Source organism: Onthophagus taurus, chromosome 3 (genome assembly GCF_036711975.1).
Source record: "Onthophagus taurus isolate NC chromosome 3, IU_Otau_3.0, whole genome shotgun sequence".
NCBI classification, from domain to species: domain Eukaryota; kingdom Metazoa; phylum Arthropoda; class Insecta; order Coleoptera; family Scarabaeidae; genus Onthophagus; species Onthophagus taurus.
Window position 1 is genome coordinate 23306703 of NC_091968.1, and position 18527 is coordinate 23325229.

General features: G+C 31.8%; 1 protein-coding gene across 3 annotated transcripts in view; it reads left to right on the forward strand.

The window, feature by feature from the left end:
• The window catches only part of LOC111421777 (histone-lysine N-methyltransferase ash1), a 54237-nt gene that overhangs the window by 11435 nt on the left and 24275 nt on the right, over window positions 1–18527 (forward strand). The window contains exon 1 of one of the 3 annotated variants that reach the window (XM_071195392.1): window positions 34–265. The exons of the other annotated variants lie outside the window; for them this stretch is intronic. Coding sequence (XP_071051493.1) covers window positions 146–265 — 120 coding nt within the window. The 5' untranslated portion in view covers window positions 34–145. Of the gene's footprint in view, window positions 1–33; window positions 266–18527 lie in introns of those variants that run through there. 3 annotated transcript variants of the gene reach the window in all.

The following is an 18527-nucleotide window of genomic DNA, read 5'->3' on the forward strand; positions in this document are numbered from 1 at the left end:
CTGCTGTGTAACTTGTGTAAGAGACTTTAGTAGGAAGCCGCGCTCCGTCCACTTCGGACGTAAAATAACACGTGTTTGATTTACTTACGTAAATAGTCGGAAATTCATAACAATAAATAAAGCGCAAAATTTTTTTTTGTTCGCAATGGTGCGTCACGAAGTGTCCCCGGCCACAGTTTGTGACAGTGGGGCAATTGCCGAAGGGGTTTGGGAATATGTTAATCAGCTGGTTAAAACTTATTATAATCAGGATTCACAATTTCAGGTTAGAAATACTTCTTGATTTTAATGGTTTTTAATAGTTTTTTAAAATCGTTTTGTGTGTAAGATGATTCCAATAAGATTATGAAGTTTCAAGATTATTCTAGAAACTTCTTGGTAACTTAAGATATTTTTAAACTTCTTTGAAGTTGTATTGATTGATTTATATCATGTTATTTTAGGGAGTTTCTCGGAATTTGCGATTTAAGTTTTTTTATAATTTTCGTAAATATTAGTTTCATCTAGAAATTATTTTGAATTAATTTTTTTTTATCTTTTCCTAATTTTTCCTTTCCTGCTTTCAGGTATTTTAAAATCATAATTGACTTTTGGCCAATTTCATAATCATTCTTTCAAGAGACAATATCCTTGGAAACTTGTATCCTAAACTCAAAATTTTTCAGGGAACTTTAATACGAAGATTTACGAGAAGATAAAGAAATCTTAGTCATGATGATCTTAAAGGGTATTTAAATTTCGTTACTACTAATGAGAGATGTTGATTAATATTTAAAAAAAGAAGTGATTTTTGTGGCGAAAATTGCAAAGTTATTCCTTTAAAAGCATGTAAGAACCATGTTGTCAAGTACAACCACTTCTGATTAAATATCTATCTGCGCTATCAGGAAATAGGTTTTTATTCGCTTATTAAATTCGTTATGTTTTTCTGATTACAAAAATGGTCTATATCTTATTGTTTTAGAATAAAGCTTAAAATAAACTCTTTTTAGTGTCATTGAAGAAATAAAATTTACAGTTTCCTGTAAATTAAAAAAACATATTTTTCCAATCCAAAACAATGTAATCCATCAAATATTTCCGTATTAATAGTTGGTGTAATAAACATAATTATTTGTTTTTCAATACCAGAAAAATAATACCTATAATTTAAATACTGCCCCGTAATTTACAGGAAACTGTAAGTTTCATTTCTTCAACGACACTGTATTTCGGCGGATAAAGATTAAAAAAACATATTTCTGATATTTGAAACAAATACATTTGTTGAACTATTTAATTTATATTTGTTTTACACAAAAGTTGGAATAGATTGCTTTATTTCACATTTTTTATTAATATTTAATATTATTATTAAATGACTTAATAAATTATTGATAGATGGCGCTCATATATATTTTTTTATTATTTTTTTAATTCAAATAAACATAGCAACATTTGTTTGTATTCAAAAATGTTCTGAAGTGTAAAACTAAAAATCCTATTTTTTAAGATGGATTACGAAAAGTTTAAAACGTTAGAATGTTACATATTAGAAAATAAAAATTTACAGGAAACTGTAAATTTAATTTCTTTGACGACACTAAACAAACTTTATTTTTAGCTTTGTTCTAAAAGTATAAGAAATAGACCTATATAAGCTGATATTTTTGTAATCAGAAAAAAATAACGAATTTAGTAAACGAATAATCAGTGGTTGTTTCCACCAAAAAAAAAAAGAAAATTGTCATATCTCAACATCTAAAACCGAAAAAATTTTTTTGACTACGTCATCAAATTTGCTGTAAAAAAAGACATTATATGGACAATATTTTAGTTATAATACTCCACCTATAATAATAACCAAGATAATTGCACTTGCTAGTTTTACGATATTTTCAATTTTGGCCTCTAGGGGAAAAACAAAACTTTTTTTCTAACTCTTATGTATAGTATTCGAGATAGCCTATTCGGACATCGAATTTGAACCACCCTGTACATACACATAATGTACTATTATCATTCTCGAATAACGAATGATTTTAGTTTGGAAATTACATTCAATGCTTCTTTATAAAATACATTCCTCCTTCACCTCCTCATCTTCTTCCTCTTTTGCCTCAATTTCAACATTTTCTGTCTCTACCGAAAATTCCAAGTTCCAAGTTTACAGTTAAATATTTTTTTGCTGTTTTTACATTATCTATCCCCAGTTTTTTACTATATTTATGCAAATCGGTTAGTCTCGCGAGTGGCAAATTATCTTCAACGTCGTAGTCACTGTCAGTTGAACTTCCTTGATCCATCGGAAATCCAGCTTTGTTAAAACAATTTCTAATTGTCTCTGTGATCTTCTGCCACGCAGATTTAATAAAATACAAACTCTCTAATTATCAATACATTTGGATAATTTAGAATCTATTAAATCGCGATAATAAAATTTAAAATTGGGTATAATAGGTATAATACTTTTTTGTTTGATTTCCAGGTAACCAGTAAATCTTTGGAAGCAATATTTTTTAACATTATTTCTAAAACGCTACTTTTGTAACCACCTACCCGCTTTAAAGGTACTCACCCTCAATTTTTCTGCAATTTTCTTTGCTTTTTTCTTTACCAACGGTCCTGATAGGGCACTATTTTGATTTCTAATTTTAACAAACCATTCGAAACAGAATTTGTCGATTTTTGAATTACTCAAAAAGTTTTTCTCCGTTTTTATACTGACTCCAGACTGCCATTTCATTCGAATATTTTCTTTATCTTTGACTATTTTTGCCACTTGTGGTTTCCTGATTTCAAAAAAAATTTATACTTGAAAATATAGATTTGGGGTTGGTTCCAAGATTTTTGTCTGCTGAATGCTTTCACTGTATATGATATGGGTAGTAAACACTCAAACTAAGATCGCATTACGAACCTCACTAGGAATCAGCCAAACATTTGTTATTACCATAAAATATAACACTTTATTACTAACCATGCGTAAATTGTAGATATTTATAGATTATTAGAGACGTCACATATCGGTTTAGTACACTTTTTACAATATGTTGTTATATCGTTAGTCTGTGTTGCTGAGAATCATTAAATTAATGGAGAGCTGGATGGCTTCTTGCCCAATTTGTAGCAATTGTGTACATAGACCACATAAGAACTTATACAAGCTATCAATTAATAATGGCAGACTAGAATAAAAAATAGGTGAATATGAGGATCAGGGAGTATATGTTGGAATTTTGTCAGATAAACGATTTATTGATTGGAAACACGATGTGGAGTCAGAAGAGACAAGATAAATGTACGTTTGTGGCGGAAGAAAGAAATTCTCCTTTTCTATGTACACAAGTTTTACACATGATGATTCTAGATTTAAAGTGAACTTATTTGGGCCATAGTATTTGATAGAGGAGAGCTTATTTCGCGTTGCATTACATCTCAATGTGTTAATATCATCCAAAGTATAGCTTTTTCGAGATTTATATTAACCTAGTAATGCGTGATCTGATGATATCAGGCTTTAATTAGGAATTTCCATATTCTGAAGATGCAGAATTAAACTCTCTCAAGAAATTAAATTAAATAAATCTTCTATTATTTCAATCAATTCATCTCGAACTACATTTCCAAAAAGTCTTTTAACTTTTCTCACTTCAACCTTAAAAATGTACTCCTTAGGATTCGTTTGGTCTTTTTATCAACTTGTCGATAACCCAAAGTATTTTGAGCTGATGATGTAAGTTCAATATAATTTGACATTACACTAAAACCTCGATATAATGGATTAATACGGGGAATTGAACTAGAACTAACACTAGACCTAGAACTAGAAAGTTTCTGGTTTCAAAAAAAGTCGAAAAAAAACATCAATAAGAAAGTTTTATCAGAATGAAATAATTAACACCATTATTGTAAAATGATCTGTACAAAAAGTAAAAATATTATTTGACTTTTAAACGTCAACTTGACAATTAAACGTCAACATTGCTAAAGAAAATAGATATTAAAAAAAACACAAAAATCAGTTAATTTGATGGACAAAATCTATTGAAATATTAAATGTGGTGAAATATATTGATATATCATAAAAGTTATAAAACAAACCGTTACCGGTATATTCGATATTCATCAAAAGATTTCCAAAAATTTAGGTTGGTACGATTTTAGGGAAATGTGTTGTGGTTTCTAAACGTCAAAATAATGTTCAAAGATGACACTTGTATGTCATAATTATTTTTTAAAAAATCCAAAAATGTTATAAATAGAACAAGAAAAAAAATCATCAATAAGAAAATTGGATGGAAAATGGAAAACTAAAGGGATTTCCAATAAGAGGTGTTATTTTGAATAGCCCGTTATGTATTTCGGTAGATGTCACTTTTGAAGCTGTCATTTTTTGACGTTTGACAAGTAGAAAGTACGCCATTATTAAAAATGGAACGATACACGCTTCGTATTGAAATTATTAAAATTCACTATAAAAATGGTGAAATTTTGGCAGAGACGGTTCGTAAAACTCGAACATTTTTGGGTCGTCGTGAAGCACCTTGCCGGATCGCAATACAGAAATTGGTGGAAAAATTCGAGCTGTTGGGACAAGTTAGTGATGTGAAGAATAAAACCCGTGCACGTCGCTCAAGAACAGCCGAGAATATTGCTGCTGTAGCCGAAAGTGTTGAAGAAAACCCAGGTTTGTCCATTCCTCGTCGTTCTTTGGAATTAGGCATTCCACAAACGTCATTACACCGTATTTTGCATAAAGATTTGGGTCTTAAGGCTTATAAACTTCAGTTAACACAAGAACTCAAGCCGTCCGATCATCAACAACGTCGTGTCTTTGCTGATTGGGTCGTTGAAATGCATGAAAATGATCCGGAATTCCATCGAAAAATCATCTTGAGTGATGAGGCCCATTTCCACCTCGGTGGCTTCGTCAACAAGCAAAATTGTCGCATCTGGGGCTCGGAAAACCCAAGAGGTATTGTTGAAAAGCCTCTCTATCCTCAACTTGTGACTGTTTGGTGCGGTTTATGGTCCGGATGATTAATGATTTTTTATGGCCGGAATTGGATGGTATTGATGTGGACAACGTTTACTTTCAACAAGACGGTGGTACGTGCCACACAAGCAACGAAACCATTGATCTTTTACGGGAAAAGTTTCCGGACCGTGTTATCTCTCAAAGAGGTGATCACAATTGGCCACCGAGATCTTGTGATTTAACACCTTGCGACTTCTTCCTTTGGGGCCACGTGAAAGAGAAGGTGTACGCCAACAGCCCAGCGTCGATTCAAGACCTCAAAGATGGAATTCGTGAGGCTATTGAGGACATAGGGCAGCCACTTTGCAATTTGGTTATGGAAAATTTCATGGAAAGGATATTGTCCTGTAAGCGTGGTCGTGGTGGTCATTTGCCTAATGTTATTTTCCACTATTAACATCCGATTATTTATACTAAAAAATGGCATTTTTTTTTGAATATCAAAATAACACCTCTTATTGGAAAACCCTCAATGTCTCAGAATGAAATAATTAACACCATTATTGTAAAATGATCTGTACAAAAAGTAAAAATATTAAAGTAAAACTAGAATCATTCGGGTTTAGCCGTTTTTAGAGACGTGCGGTTAAACCCAAATGATTCTAGTTCTAGGTATAGTGTTAGTTCTGCTTAGTAACAGTGTTAGTGTAAAACTAGACTAACACTAGACCTACAACTAGAAACATTCGGATTTAGCCGTCTTGAGAGACGTGCGGCTAAACTCGAATGTTTCTAGTTTTAGGTCTAGTGTTAGTTCTAGTTTTACACTAGCAGTATCACTAGAACTAACACAAGACCTAGAACTAGAAACATTCAGGTTTAGTAACGATTAATGCTTTTGGTTAATGGCTGGCTTTGGCTAATGGTTTTGATGCTGATACTATTAATAATTTCCTTCTCAGCACTCAAACTAATTCAACGGGAAGTGCTGAGTTGATTAACTTTTATTGGAATAACATACTTCCACAAGTTACAGAAAAACTAACATTTTCTCTTACAAATGAAACTGAAATTTTCAATATTCTATGTGGTATCAAATCAAACTCTGTTGGTATGGATGGCATAAGTGTTAAAATGCTTTTAATGTGTTGTCCTACAATTTTGCCCTTCTTGTGCCATATAATTAACTATTCCATTGAATGTTCTGTGTTCCCTGATATTTGGAAGATCGCCCTGGTAACTCCAATTCCAAAAACCCAAAATCCTCATGAATTGGGGGACTTAAGGCCAATTAGTATATTGCCTATATTATCCAAGGTTTGTGAGAGGGTCATGGCGGTCAGACTTCGCTGTCATCTTCCAGTCTGGCTTCCGTCCGGGATTTAGTAGCGCTACTGCGCTTCTGGGTGTGACGGATGAAATCTTCAAAGCAATTGACGACAGACGGGTTACTATCTTAACACTTTTGGATTTTTCTAAGGCTTTTGATAGAATACATCATGATACTTTAGTGGCTGCGCTCCATTATATTGGTTTATCTTTAGGTTCGATTCATTTAGTACAAAGTTATTTGTCTGGACGAAAGCAGTTGGTTAAACTTAATGGTGGTACATCCAATACCGCAGATGTTATATCGGGTGTCCCACAGGGCTCTATTTTGGGTCCTTTGTTATATCTGATATCTACAATTGGGTTCGCTAATGTTTTGGATCACTGTATGCCATACTTTTATGCTCATGATACTGCTCTACTCCTTTAAACTGTGTGATATGGAAGACGCTGAAAGCAAAATTAATCATGACTTAGTTAAGGTCGAAGAACTTGCTGGCAAGCTTTGTCTACGGATTAATTCTAGTAAGTCATCGGTTATGGTTTTTGGGGATAGAGCTTCATCCGAGTTTGTAAAAACTAACTTGCAATTGGTGATGGGTGGAAGTCGTCTTAGCTTTGGGGAAAATGTAAAAAATTTGGGTATATGTTTCGATGAGCGCCTTCGCTTTGATGGGCATGTTCGGTCCCTTCTACGACGAGCTTACTCTACATTAAGGTTGCTTTACAACAACAGATACATTTTGAACCAGAACCTCAGAACGCATCTGTGTGATGCCTTGGTGTTGTCCATCTTCAATTACGGTGACGTAATATATCACTCCTGCCTTGACAGCGTTCACACTGCTAAAATTCAAAAGTTACAAAACTCTTGTCTGCGATTTATATATGGTATCCGTAGAAGGGAGCGCATATCACATACGCTGGCATGGGCTGGTTGGTTGAGCATGACACGGCGAAGGACTCTTCACTGCTTATGTCTCTACCACAAAATTATCTTACACAAAAATCCGCCTTACCTCTATGATAAAATTAGATTTCGCACAGATATCCACAATATTAATATTAGGCATAAACATACGCTAACGATACCTCACCACCGCTTAGAAATTTTCAAACGCAGCTTTACGTATTGTATGCCTAACTTATACAATTGGCTGCCTGATTCCTTCAAGAGTCTTTCTCTGATTTCCTTTAAGGCAAGGGTTAGGGCTTATTTAAGTGAGCGGCAAGTTGGCTGAGCACTCTTCTTCTTTGTTTATTTTGAAATGGTTTCATAGCCGGGGGGAGGATTGGGGGCTGACAGAGATTGAGATTTATATATGTATGCTTGTTATATGTAAGTATGCTTCTTATTGGGTATTTTAAGTTTGTTAATTTTTTTTTGCGCTTATAATCGGCTTGTTTTCATTTAAATTTTATTTTTCAATTTCTGTCTTATTATTTTGCTGAGGGTCATTGAAAAACAGTGCGACAAAGGGGCCTTGGTCACTTGGTCGACCTGACATGACCCTCTTTAATCGGAACTGCCTTTTTATAATTTTTTCTATTTGTACAGGGTGGTTCAAATTCGATGTCCGAATAGGCTAACTCGGAAACTATAAGAGTTAGACAAAAAGTAGCTTACATGTCATGATCTCGTTTTTCGAGAAACTGCTAATGCCGAAAACCTCATAGCGCTATCGTCTTTTGTTTTTCCCCTAGAGGCCAAAATTGGAAATATCGTAAAACCAGCAAGTGCAATTATCTTCGTTATTATTATAGGTGGAGTATTATAACTAAGACATTATATGGACACTTTTTTATAGAGAATTGGATGACGTAGTCAAAAAAATTTTTTCGGTTTTAGATTTTGAGATATTATCACAATTTTCGTTTTTTTAAATGGAAACAACCACTGATTATTCGCTTATTAAATTCGTTATTTTTTTCTGATTACAAAAATATAGGGTTCGACAGGTCTATTTCTTATTGTTTTAGAATAAAGCCAAAAATAATAATAAGTTAACAATTAAATAAGAAGATAACTTCTGGTATTTAAAAACAAATAATTATGTTTATTACACCAACTGTTAATACGGAAATATTTAATGACTTGCATTGCTTCACACTATTTTATTAGCAACTTGATAAATTATTAAGTGGCTGATTTTAGAAATTGTAGGTTTACTACATACCTACATTTCTTAATACTTTATGAATAACTTTTAAAAATTTTCACATCTATAAGATTGACATTATTTAATATATTATTTGTTTTTGTTAGATCAAATAGTATTTATAAATATTTTATTAACGCAAAAAAATAGTAATTTAACAACAAATACTAATAATTTTATTTTCCAAACATTATTAAAACAATGCTACAAAAAATGCTCAAATTGACCTCCTCTTTTTTCGATGCAAATTTCACAACGCTTTCTAACACTGTTTATTGTGTTAAATATACTTATATTTGGAATAGAATTGAGACAATGCTCAAAATTTATCTTTAATTCTCTTATATTTCCATTATCCATTAAATATAACTGGTTTTTGATGTAGCCCCAGAGAAAAAAATCCAGTGGCGTCAAATCCGGTGATCTTGGTGGCCACCGATGGTTTCCGCTGGAACCAATCCAGTTGTCTTCAAAATTAATATTTAAAAAATCAGTTATACGCCTAGCAGTATGCGCAGGAGCGCCATCATGTTGAAAATATAGTTTTTCCGCATCACGTAAAGGTAAACCATCAACATATCTTTCAATGTGGTTTGTTAATATGTTTAAATACCGTTCCGCATTTAAATTTTCTTGGTATATTTGATATGCCAAAACTTCATTATTTAGCAATGCTACCCATACGTTAAAACCAAAGCGACCTTGAGTACGCCTTTCAATGGTATTTTGGGGATTAACGTTCGACCATATATGTTGGTTATTTCTGTTAAATATCCCCGCACTGCTAATGTGTGCTTCATCGGTCCAGATAATTGCTCTACTGAAAACTGGGTTTTCATTAACCTGATCTACGTACCAACGGCAAAATTCAAGCCTTCTTTGGGTATCACCATCTCGTAAATGATGCATGATTCGAGGAACGTATGGCTTATACTTGTGTTTATGTAAAACACAAAGACAGCGATTTCTGGAAATACCAAGATCATTCTCCATTTCGCGGCTTGATATCGACGAATTTGCTGTAACTGCCGCTAAAACATTTATTTCTTCGTCTTCATTTTCTTTATAATACGATTTTGGTCTAGGCTTTTTAAAAGAACCGAATGTTTTTAAATTTTTTTCTAAACGACTAAATATTTTCGCATTTGGCTGCCTTCTTTCCGGGTATCTATTAAAATACAACTCTGCAGCCAATTCACTACTTTTATTTTGTAATATGTAACATTCTAACATGTCAAACTTTTCAAAGTTTTCGTAATTCATCTTTAAAACAGGATTTTTAAAGTGACACTTTTTGAATACAAACAAATGTTGCTATGTTTATTTGAATTCAAAAGAAAAATATATGAGCGCCATCTATCAATAATTTATTAAGTCATTTAATAATAATATTAAATATTAATAAAAAATGTGAAATAATGCAATCTATTCCAACTTTTGTGTAAAAGATATATAAATTAAATAGTTCAACAAATTTATTTGTTTCAAACATCAGAAATTTGTTTTTTTAATTTTTAGTTATAGTACCATAATTTACAGGAAACTGTAAATTTAATTTCGTCGATGACACTAGATGGAAATTTAAAAAAAAAGTTTATTTTTGGCTTTATTCTAAAACAATAAGAAATAGACCTGTCGAACCCTATATTTTTGTAATCAGAAAAAAATAACGAATTTAATAAGCGAATAATCAGTGGTTGTTTCCATTTAAAAAAACGAAAATTGTGATGATATCTCAAAATCTAAAACCGAAAAAATTTTTTTGACTACGTCATCCAATTCTCTGTAAAAAAGTGTCCATATAATGTCTTAGTTATAATACTCCACCTATAATAATAACGAAGATAATTGCACTTGCTGGTTTTACGATATTTCCAATTTTGGCCTCTAGGGGAAAAACAAAAGACGATAGCGCTATGAGGTTTTTGGCATTAACAGTTTCTCGAAAAACGAGATCTGACATGTAAGCTACTTTTTTTCTAACTCTTATAGTTTCCGAGTTAGCCTATTCGGACATCGAATTTGAACCACCCTGTACATATATTATATCTTATCCGATTAATAAACATTATTATTATTATTATTATTATATTATTAATATTAGTAGAGATATATTACTTCATGGTACTTTAATTGAATCTAAAAATTTTGATAACAAATCTGATCCAATAAAAATGTAATGATATTGGCATAGAAAATGATTAAAAAGGTGGAGTAGATTACCATAAGTTAACACGTTTACAAGATTAACCTTTACTAACAACTATAACTACAGTTATCATAACGACACCGTATTGTTTTCTATTTTCTTGAAAGAGCGAATTCGTGTTGGACATCAAGATGTGTCCAATCGGCAAACTTGACATGATTATTTAATGATTATTCATTATTCATAACTTAACATTAAGGTATTTAAAAATTATATATATTTCGCTTTGAAAAGAAAATTTTTACGTTCTTTTTGTGAAATAACGATACCAAATAGAGATATTCAATACACACACATTTCGAGAGAGTTTCTCGGCTCGCACATGTGGTATAGGCGAGAGATGGAAACTTGTTCGTCGTGGCTACGATTGACCTTTTGCCGGCGGCCGAGCGGTTGCAATATTCTCGCGGTATGCGCGAAGCTGACATTTCAAAGGCGGGTCAATTGAATGATATACACGCGAGTAATTGCGAGCGTAACCCGCGGGTATCGTGCATTAAAACGGTTTTCAACCATACTCAAACGCACCCATATTTTATTTTAACAATCACATTAATGCAATTCATTTAAAACACACATCCGATTATTTATTTATTAAGCTTTTCATGATTATGTTTATGTGGGTGTATTAAATTGGGTAACGAGATTGTTGAAAAGTGTTGATAATTAAATAATTGATGTTGAGTCAAGGTTAAAAAAATGACGCTCTCCATCATTTTGTGTTTGTTACTCTTTGTATCGAATTTCAAAGTAAATACCGAGTAAACACGTTAGATAATTGCTGTATATTGAGATTAACCTCGTGCAAAATAATAAATTATTCGAGTTTGCGGTGTGATGTTGTTATTGTTGTTATCGTAGGTGACACACGAGAATCGACGTTTTGAATAATAGAATGCGTTTTGTGTTACGTAAGCAAAATGAGATTATCTCGATTTTCTCGTCTCAATGTTAAACGATGTCAATCTTTTGTGATCATGCAATAAACATCCTTGACGAAAGTCAATTACAACCGGCTCGATTGTGCACAATTGAAGCCTTTTATTCCAATTCGTAAATAAAAATTTATTACTCCAATCTTTTTTTTTTGAACCACTCGTTGTTAAGATGAAGTCGGATAATTTTAGGTTTTTTTTAATTAAACTCACGAGTATTAGTTTCCAATTGGTTCATCGAAACAGGTTGACCTTCAATGTCTTTAGCCCTCATCAATCCAAATAATCGTTTAGTTACAAAAAAAGAAACGCAAAAAAGTCGTGTAATTGATCTTTGCCATTTTTCCCATAACGTTTACTTCTTTTTCTTTATTTATTTTTATTTTCAAAAGTTCTGTGTCGTCCAATTAGTCTTCGGCTACGCCTCTTTGCTGCCGCTGTGTTTCTCGTGCCGTGAAGTTAAAAGATTTTACCAAGGACGTAATCTCTTTGATGAAATCTTCACCTTCACCTCTAAATAGGATATAAAAAAATTAAACGCTAAAATTTGTTGATTATTATCTAAACATCTTTAAATAATATTTTGATAAAACTATTTTTTTTTTCGAAATAAAACCTTGAATCCAATCCCTGCTTTCTTTACGGGGCAGCAATTAGTCTCGCAACCCAAGTTTTTTTCTCTTCGTTCTTCTTCTCCACTTCCTTCATTAATGCACCATCCCTTATCTTAACCGGTTAATCTTCGTTTCTCTTCGAGGAGAGTTTTTGACGTCAGAACTGCCGAACGAGCGCCCTAAATTGGTTGCTTCCTTCGTCGACGACGGCGACCGGAAGTGGCCCTGCGTGGTTCTCACGTCTCCGAATTCAATTCGAACAAGTATTTATCGTAATGCCCTCCTCCGTCTGAGGATTGTTTTCAAATTGATTTTTTTTTATTAAACAATAGGAGTAATAGTAATTATGAGAAATTTTATAAGGTCCATTAAAGTTGATTTTCTAATTTGATTTGTGATGAAGCGATGAAAGTTGGAAGTCGTAGATTTAATAGTCGCTAAACTCATCTGGCAATTTATTGACATTTCAAAGGCTCGATTTCACTCGTTATTTTTTATTATTCTAAGTTGAGAGCGAGTTATGTAACCTGGTTGTGTTCGGTTAGTTGGTTTAATTGTTTTTTATTAGATGATCTACCTTTTTTATTAATCTTACATTTTCTCTTTTATGGTATTATAAAATTATGAATCATTTGTGGTACCGTTATTGTTCCAAGTCAAAAGAGAAATATCAGCGATTTTACCAATCAACCAGCATTCTATTTTGATTCTTGTGCTAGTTAAGTAACAAGAAAATAACTTAAAATATCTTTATTACATCAAATGAAGTAATGTCTTAATATATTTAAGTTTTAGATTTGAAAGAAGACTGTTTTAATTAACTACTTATATAAAATTTTTGCACGAATAGTTACGAAAAAATTAAAGACAAATGATTAGGATAGAAGAATTTAATGAATAATTCTTGATTGGCACTGCTTATTGTGGATGCAGTTAATGAGCTTCAAAATTGAGCACACTTCCACACAAAAAGACTTAAACTGTTATAATGTGGCTTTTCGCAAAATTATTTCTAGAAGAGGTCATTGCAAGAAATGAGAAACCATTTAGATGCTTTACACGCAGTGATATGTATAACGCAAGATGTTAGATTAAAAGTTGTGGTGGAAAGTCGAGTTGTGAGGTAGATGTTGCTAAAAACGGAGTTTTTGGGGATTGTGATGAATGAGAATTTATGAGAAATGTTTGACGTTTCGGATGCCATGTTGCAACCTTCTTTAAAAATAAGTTTGAAGTGTTCAAAATATGTCATAACTTGGCACTGTCGCTAGAATTAACAGTAGACTTAGAATTAACATTAGAATTAAAACGAATACTAGATCTAGAACTAAAATCATTCGGGTTTTGCCGTCTTAAAACGTCTCTTAAGACGGTTAAACCCAAATGTCTCTAGTTCTAATCTTCTTGCACTGTCACTAGAACTAACACTATAACTAGAATCATTTGGGTTTAGCTGCACGTCGCTAAAAACGGCTAAACCCGAATGATTCTAGTTCTAGGTATAGTGTTAGTTCTAGTTTTATTTTAATATTTCCAACTTTCTTATTGATGTTTTTTTCATGTTCTATTTATAACCCTTTTTGATTTTTTTTATATAATTTTGACATACAAATGTCATCTTAACGTTTGAACATTATTTTGACGTTTAGAAACCACAAGACATTTCCCTAAAATCGTACCAACCTAAATTTTTTTAAATCTTTTGATGAATGTCGAATATTTCTTACCGGTTTTTTTTATAACTTTTATGATATATCAATATATTTCACCACATTTAATATTTAAAAGATTTTTTCCGTCAAATTAACTGATTTTTGTGGTTTTTTAATATCTACTTTCTTTAGTAATGTTGACGTTTAATTGTCAAGTTGACGTTTAAAAGTCAAATAATATTTTTACTTTTTGTATAGATCATTTTACAATAATGGTGTTAATTATTTCATTCTGAGAAATGTTATACTTTTCATCCAATTTTTTTGTTCTATTTATAACCCGTTTTGATTTTTTTTTAAATAATTTTGACATACAAATGTCATCTTAACGTTTGAACATTATTTTGACGTTTAGAAACCACAACACATTTCCCTAAAATCGTACCAACCTAAATTTTTTGAAATCTTTTGATGAATATCGAATATTTCTTACCGGTTTATTTATATTTTTATAACTTTTATGATATATCAATATATTTCACCACATTTAGTATTTCAAAAGATTTTTTCCATCAAATTAACTGATTTTTGTGTTTTTTTTTAATATCTACTTTCTTTAACCATGTTGACGTTTAATTGTCAAGTTGACGTTTAAAAGTCAAATAATTTTTTACTTTTTGTATAGATCATTTTACAATAATGGTGTTAATTATTTCATTCTGATAAATGTTATAGTTTTCCATTTTCCATCCAACTTTCTTATTGATGTTTTTTTTCTTGTTTCTGTTGTCACATTTCCCTAAAATCGTACCAACCTAAATTTTTGGAAATATTTTCATGAATATCGAATATTTCTTGCCGGTTTTTTTTATAACTTTTATGATATATCACTATATTTCACCAAAACGACAAGACGCACGGCTAAACTCGAAACTTTCTAGTTCTAGGTCTAGTGTTAGTTCTAATTTTAATTGTTATATAGCGCTGGATTATTGTATATTTTTATTGAACTAAAAGTAGAACTATCATTAGACCTAAAACTAGAATCATTCGGGTTTAGCCGTACGTCTCTTAAGACGGCTAAACCCAAATGTTTCTAGTTCTGGGTCTAATGTTAATTTTAGTGACAGTGCAAGTTTAAAACTACAACTAACACTATACCTGGAACTAGAATCATTCGGGTTTAGCTGTCTTTAGAGACGTGCGGCTAAACTCAAATGATTCTAGTTCTAGATATAGTATTAGTTCTACATAACAACAATGCTAGTGTAAAACTAGAACTAACACTAGATCTAGTGATAGTGTCAATTCTGGTTTTAGTTGTTAGTCAGGTTTTTGTATATTTTATGTATGGAACATAGCTAGTAAATACGCCATTTGTGATTTAATGATTTCTTAGGAAATTTTGAAGTTGTTCTTGCCTCAATCCAGAAGAGCACATTTAATTTGGTGTCGTCATCTGTAGCTGTAGCAAACATACAGATGTAGCCAGATTATGCTCCATAATTAACCAGGAACCTTTTATTTGTAACATTTTACATTTAAATCACAAATGGCGTATTTACTATCTATATTCCATACTTTTATTAGACAATGTACAGGTTGATTTGTATTTCTTATTTTGTAACAAATTTGATTGTCGTGGACAGAAAAAATAGGACAGTATTATTATTTTTCCAAAGTAAACTAATCCTCGATAATTCAATTTTGAACAAATCAGTTATAAATATAAAGCCAAATTTAAACAATTAAATCTTTTAGAAAAAAGTTTAGGTCAGGTCTTTTCGCCTTTACAAGTATTTATACATAACATTCGTGTATATAGCATAAATAATGAATAATAATTATAATTGTTTATACATAATTGTAATTAATACATATAACAGTGTCTCTTCCTGTTATTTGAAATGCATTTTGTCGTGTTTTGTTGATTATTAATAAATTTCTTATTCAATTCTTTGTAGCTTTTGTCGTATTGGTTGTATATTTGTTGTAGCGCATAGGTCTTCATTGCTTATATTGTGGAGCGAATTTTTAGGATGTCGGATTTTGCTTATTATTATTTTGCATCTTCTTTCTGCTTTTTTTAATCTCATTTGTCGAGTTGATTGTCAGAACGTGTCCATAGTCTAATCCCGGTCTGCATATGGCTTTGTAGATAATTTATAGATAATTGCAGTGTTGGTGTGGATCCCTTCTTTTTTGTAGGTCAGTGCTCGGAAGTATTTGGCACTTCTAATTGCTTCATCTCTTTTAGTTTTGTAGTGTTTGGATAATTTTAAGCCATTATCCAAAATTATACCCAGGTATAATAATAGCTAGCATTCACTTTATCGCAAATATGGTGGTTTGGAATCAGGACTATGAGATGAAAAATTTTACAGAAACATTACATTTTTGTCTGATATCGTGACAAAGCAAAATAATTCAAATATTTACCTGCAAGGTAAAACGAAGAATCGTTTTTGTATGAAATGTGGAAAAAGATTTAAGAAAAAATTGACATTTCTTAAAACATTGCTTTCTTATTTGGATATATCTGCAGAACATTGTCCAGAGCAAGCAAAAATGTTGGAAATAAAATATTTAGTAGCCGTTCTGGATTTTTAATACAAGAAAATACTAATTTATTGACTTGGCATCGATGTTGTTTTTAAAACACTTGATGGTTTAATAATTAAAATGTATTTTGCCTGAGAATGGCTTAAGTTGAAACCGGCAAAAATACATAATATAACTTTCTTATTCTACTAAATCATTAGATGAGTTATGATGTTTTAAATGGGTTAAAATCTTTAAAAGAAATTGAATTGTTGAAAGTAGCAATAAATAATAATTTGTTGCACTCCACTTGCTATAAACAATACGAAATCATCCGCAATAACAATAAATAGCTTTCTTTCTTTCTTCTTTACCCCTCAATAAAATAAAAAAGAGAAAGTAAATGTTGCAAAAAAGTCTTATAAAAAATTTTCTTATTAAAAAGAAAAATAAAGTACACACCATGATTATTAAAGAACCATTTATGAGTCTTAAATTTCCGGGTCTTTAGCTTTTTTTTATTACCTCGAGTTGTGTTGGTTATTGTGGTTAAACCCCTACCGCGAAGTGCAATTTATGAAATATGACGAGGGGGTGCTATAAAAATTACGTTTAGCATGCGACGGCGCCGCCACGAGGGGTTACTAACACCTTATCGGTGGAGGTACAGGCACGAAAAATAAACACGACAACCCAACAAGGGATGTTAATTTATTTTGGTTTTATTACTAGCAAAAAGTTTTGTCTGAAACATTATTACGTAACTGAAAACTAAAATTGTATATTCGAAATTGCAGACATATTCCTCTCGCGTACTAAAGAATGTGAATCAATTTTCTCTCTGTATCCTTATGAATAATTCAACTGAGGGTACTCGCCGCGTGTCCATTTGCATTGCAGCGGCGAAAAATGAAGAATAAAGTGAATAAACAGCACGACGAACGAGATTTCAACAAGAATTTTTCTTTTTATAGCGTTGAAAAATTTTATTTAGCAAAAAAATTAGATTACAAAAAATTAAATAATTCATATGAAGTTGAAATCTAAACTTTCTAAATCGACCCACGTACAAAGAACAAACTTCGAGACAAAGGAGACTACAAAACAAAGTTGTGTTAATAACCGATCGGTTGTAACACGATTGTATAAAAAGAGGTCCTATTCTCGAGAAGACGACGTTTCTCTTTTACAAATCGAACCAGTTTTTTTTAACTATCAAATAATACTTTTAGTATTTATTTAAATCTTTACATTACGGTCATTGATTTTGTTTAGTCCTTCCGGGTTTCGATTATTAACCTCTTAAGATGATCTTGACACTGGTTAAAAAAAAAAAGAAAAAGGAACCAGAACTCACTCGAGAGAGATTGGTAGTCGTTTTGAAAGATTATCGAACTTAACCGAGCGACCCTGACTCAACAAAGGACCAGATTAACGAATTATAACTCAGTTTATATCAGGGTCATTAAAAAAAAATCTTCTTGAAGAAGAAAAAAAATTTTACACAATTTTTTTCTAGAACAAATTAATAACTTGCGTTACGCAACTCGTCGAAAAAAAAAGTTTTCTTCTTGATGTGCCTTGAAGACGAAAGATTCCAAGAGACTAAAAGGAAAGAAAAGATGAGATGGTTGAAGAATGTTGAGAGAGAGTGAAGAAGAGGTACGAATGCGCGTCGTCCCGCGCCTCAAAGACTGGTCAATTAATTAAGATTGAGGTAATAAGAAGCTTTCCGTCAAGCTCTTTAAGGGAGTAGAGGACTGGTTAACTTCTTGGACGACGCAATGCAGTTGACCTTGACTCTGGCGGTGGCGACGACGTCACACGGAGCCCATCTCTTGCTACTTACTACTTGTTGCTCATGAAAGTACATATTGCCAAGTACAGAATGATTATCTACGAGAAGTATATGATTAGGTGAAATTTTGTTTCTTTTGATGAATTTCGAATATTTCTTACCGTATATTTTACCACATTTAATATTTAAAAGATTTTTTCCTTCAAATTAATTGATTTTTGTGGTTTTTTAATATCTACTTTCTTTAACCATGTTGACGTTTAATTGTCAAGTTGACGTTTAAACGTCAAATATTTTTACTTTTTGTACAGATCATTTTATAATAATGGT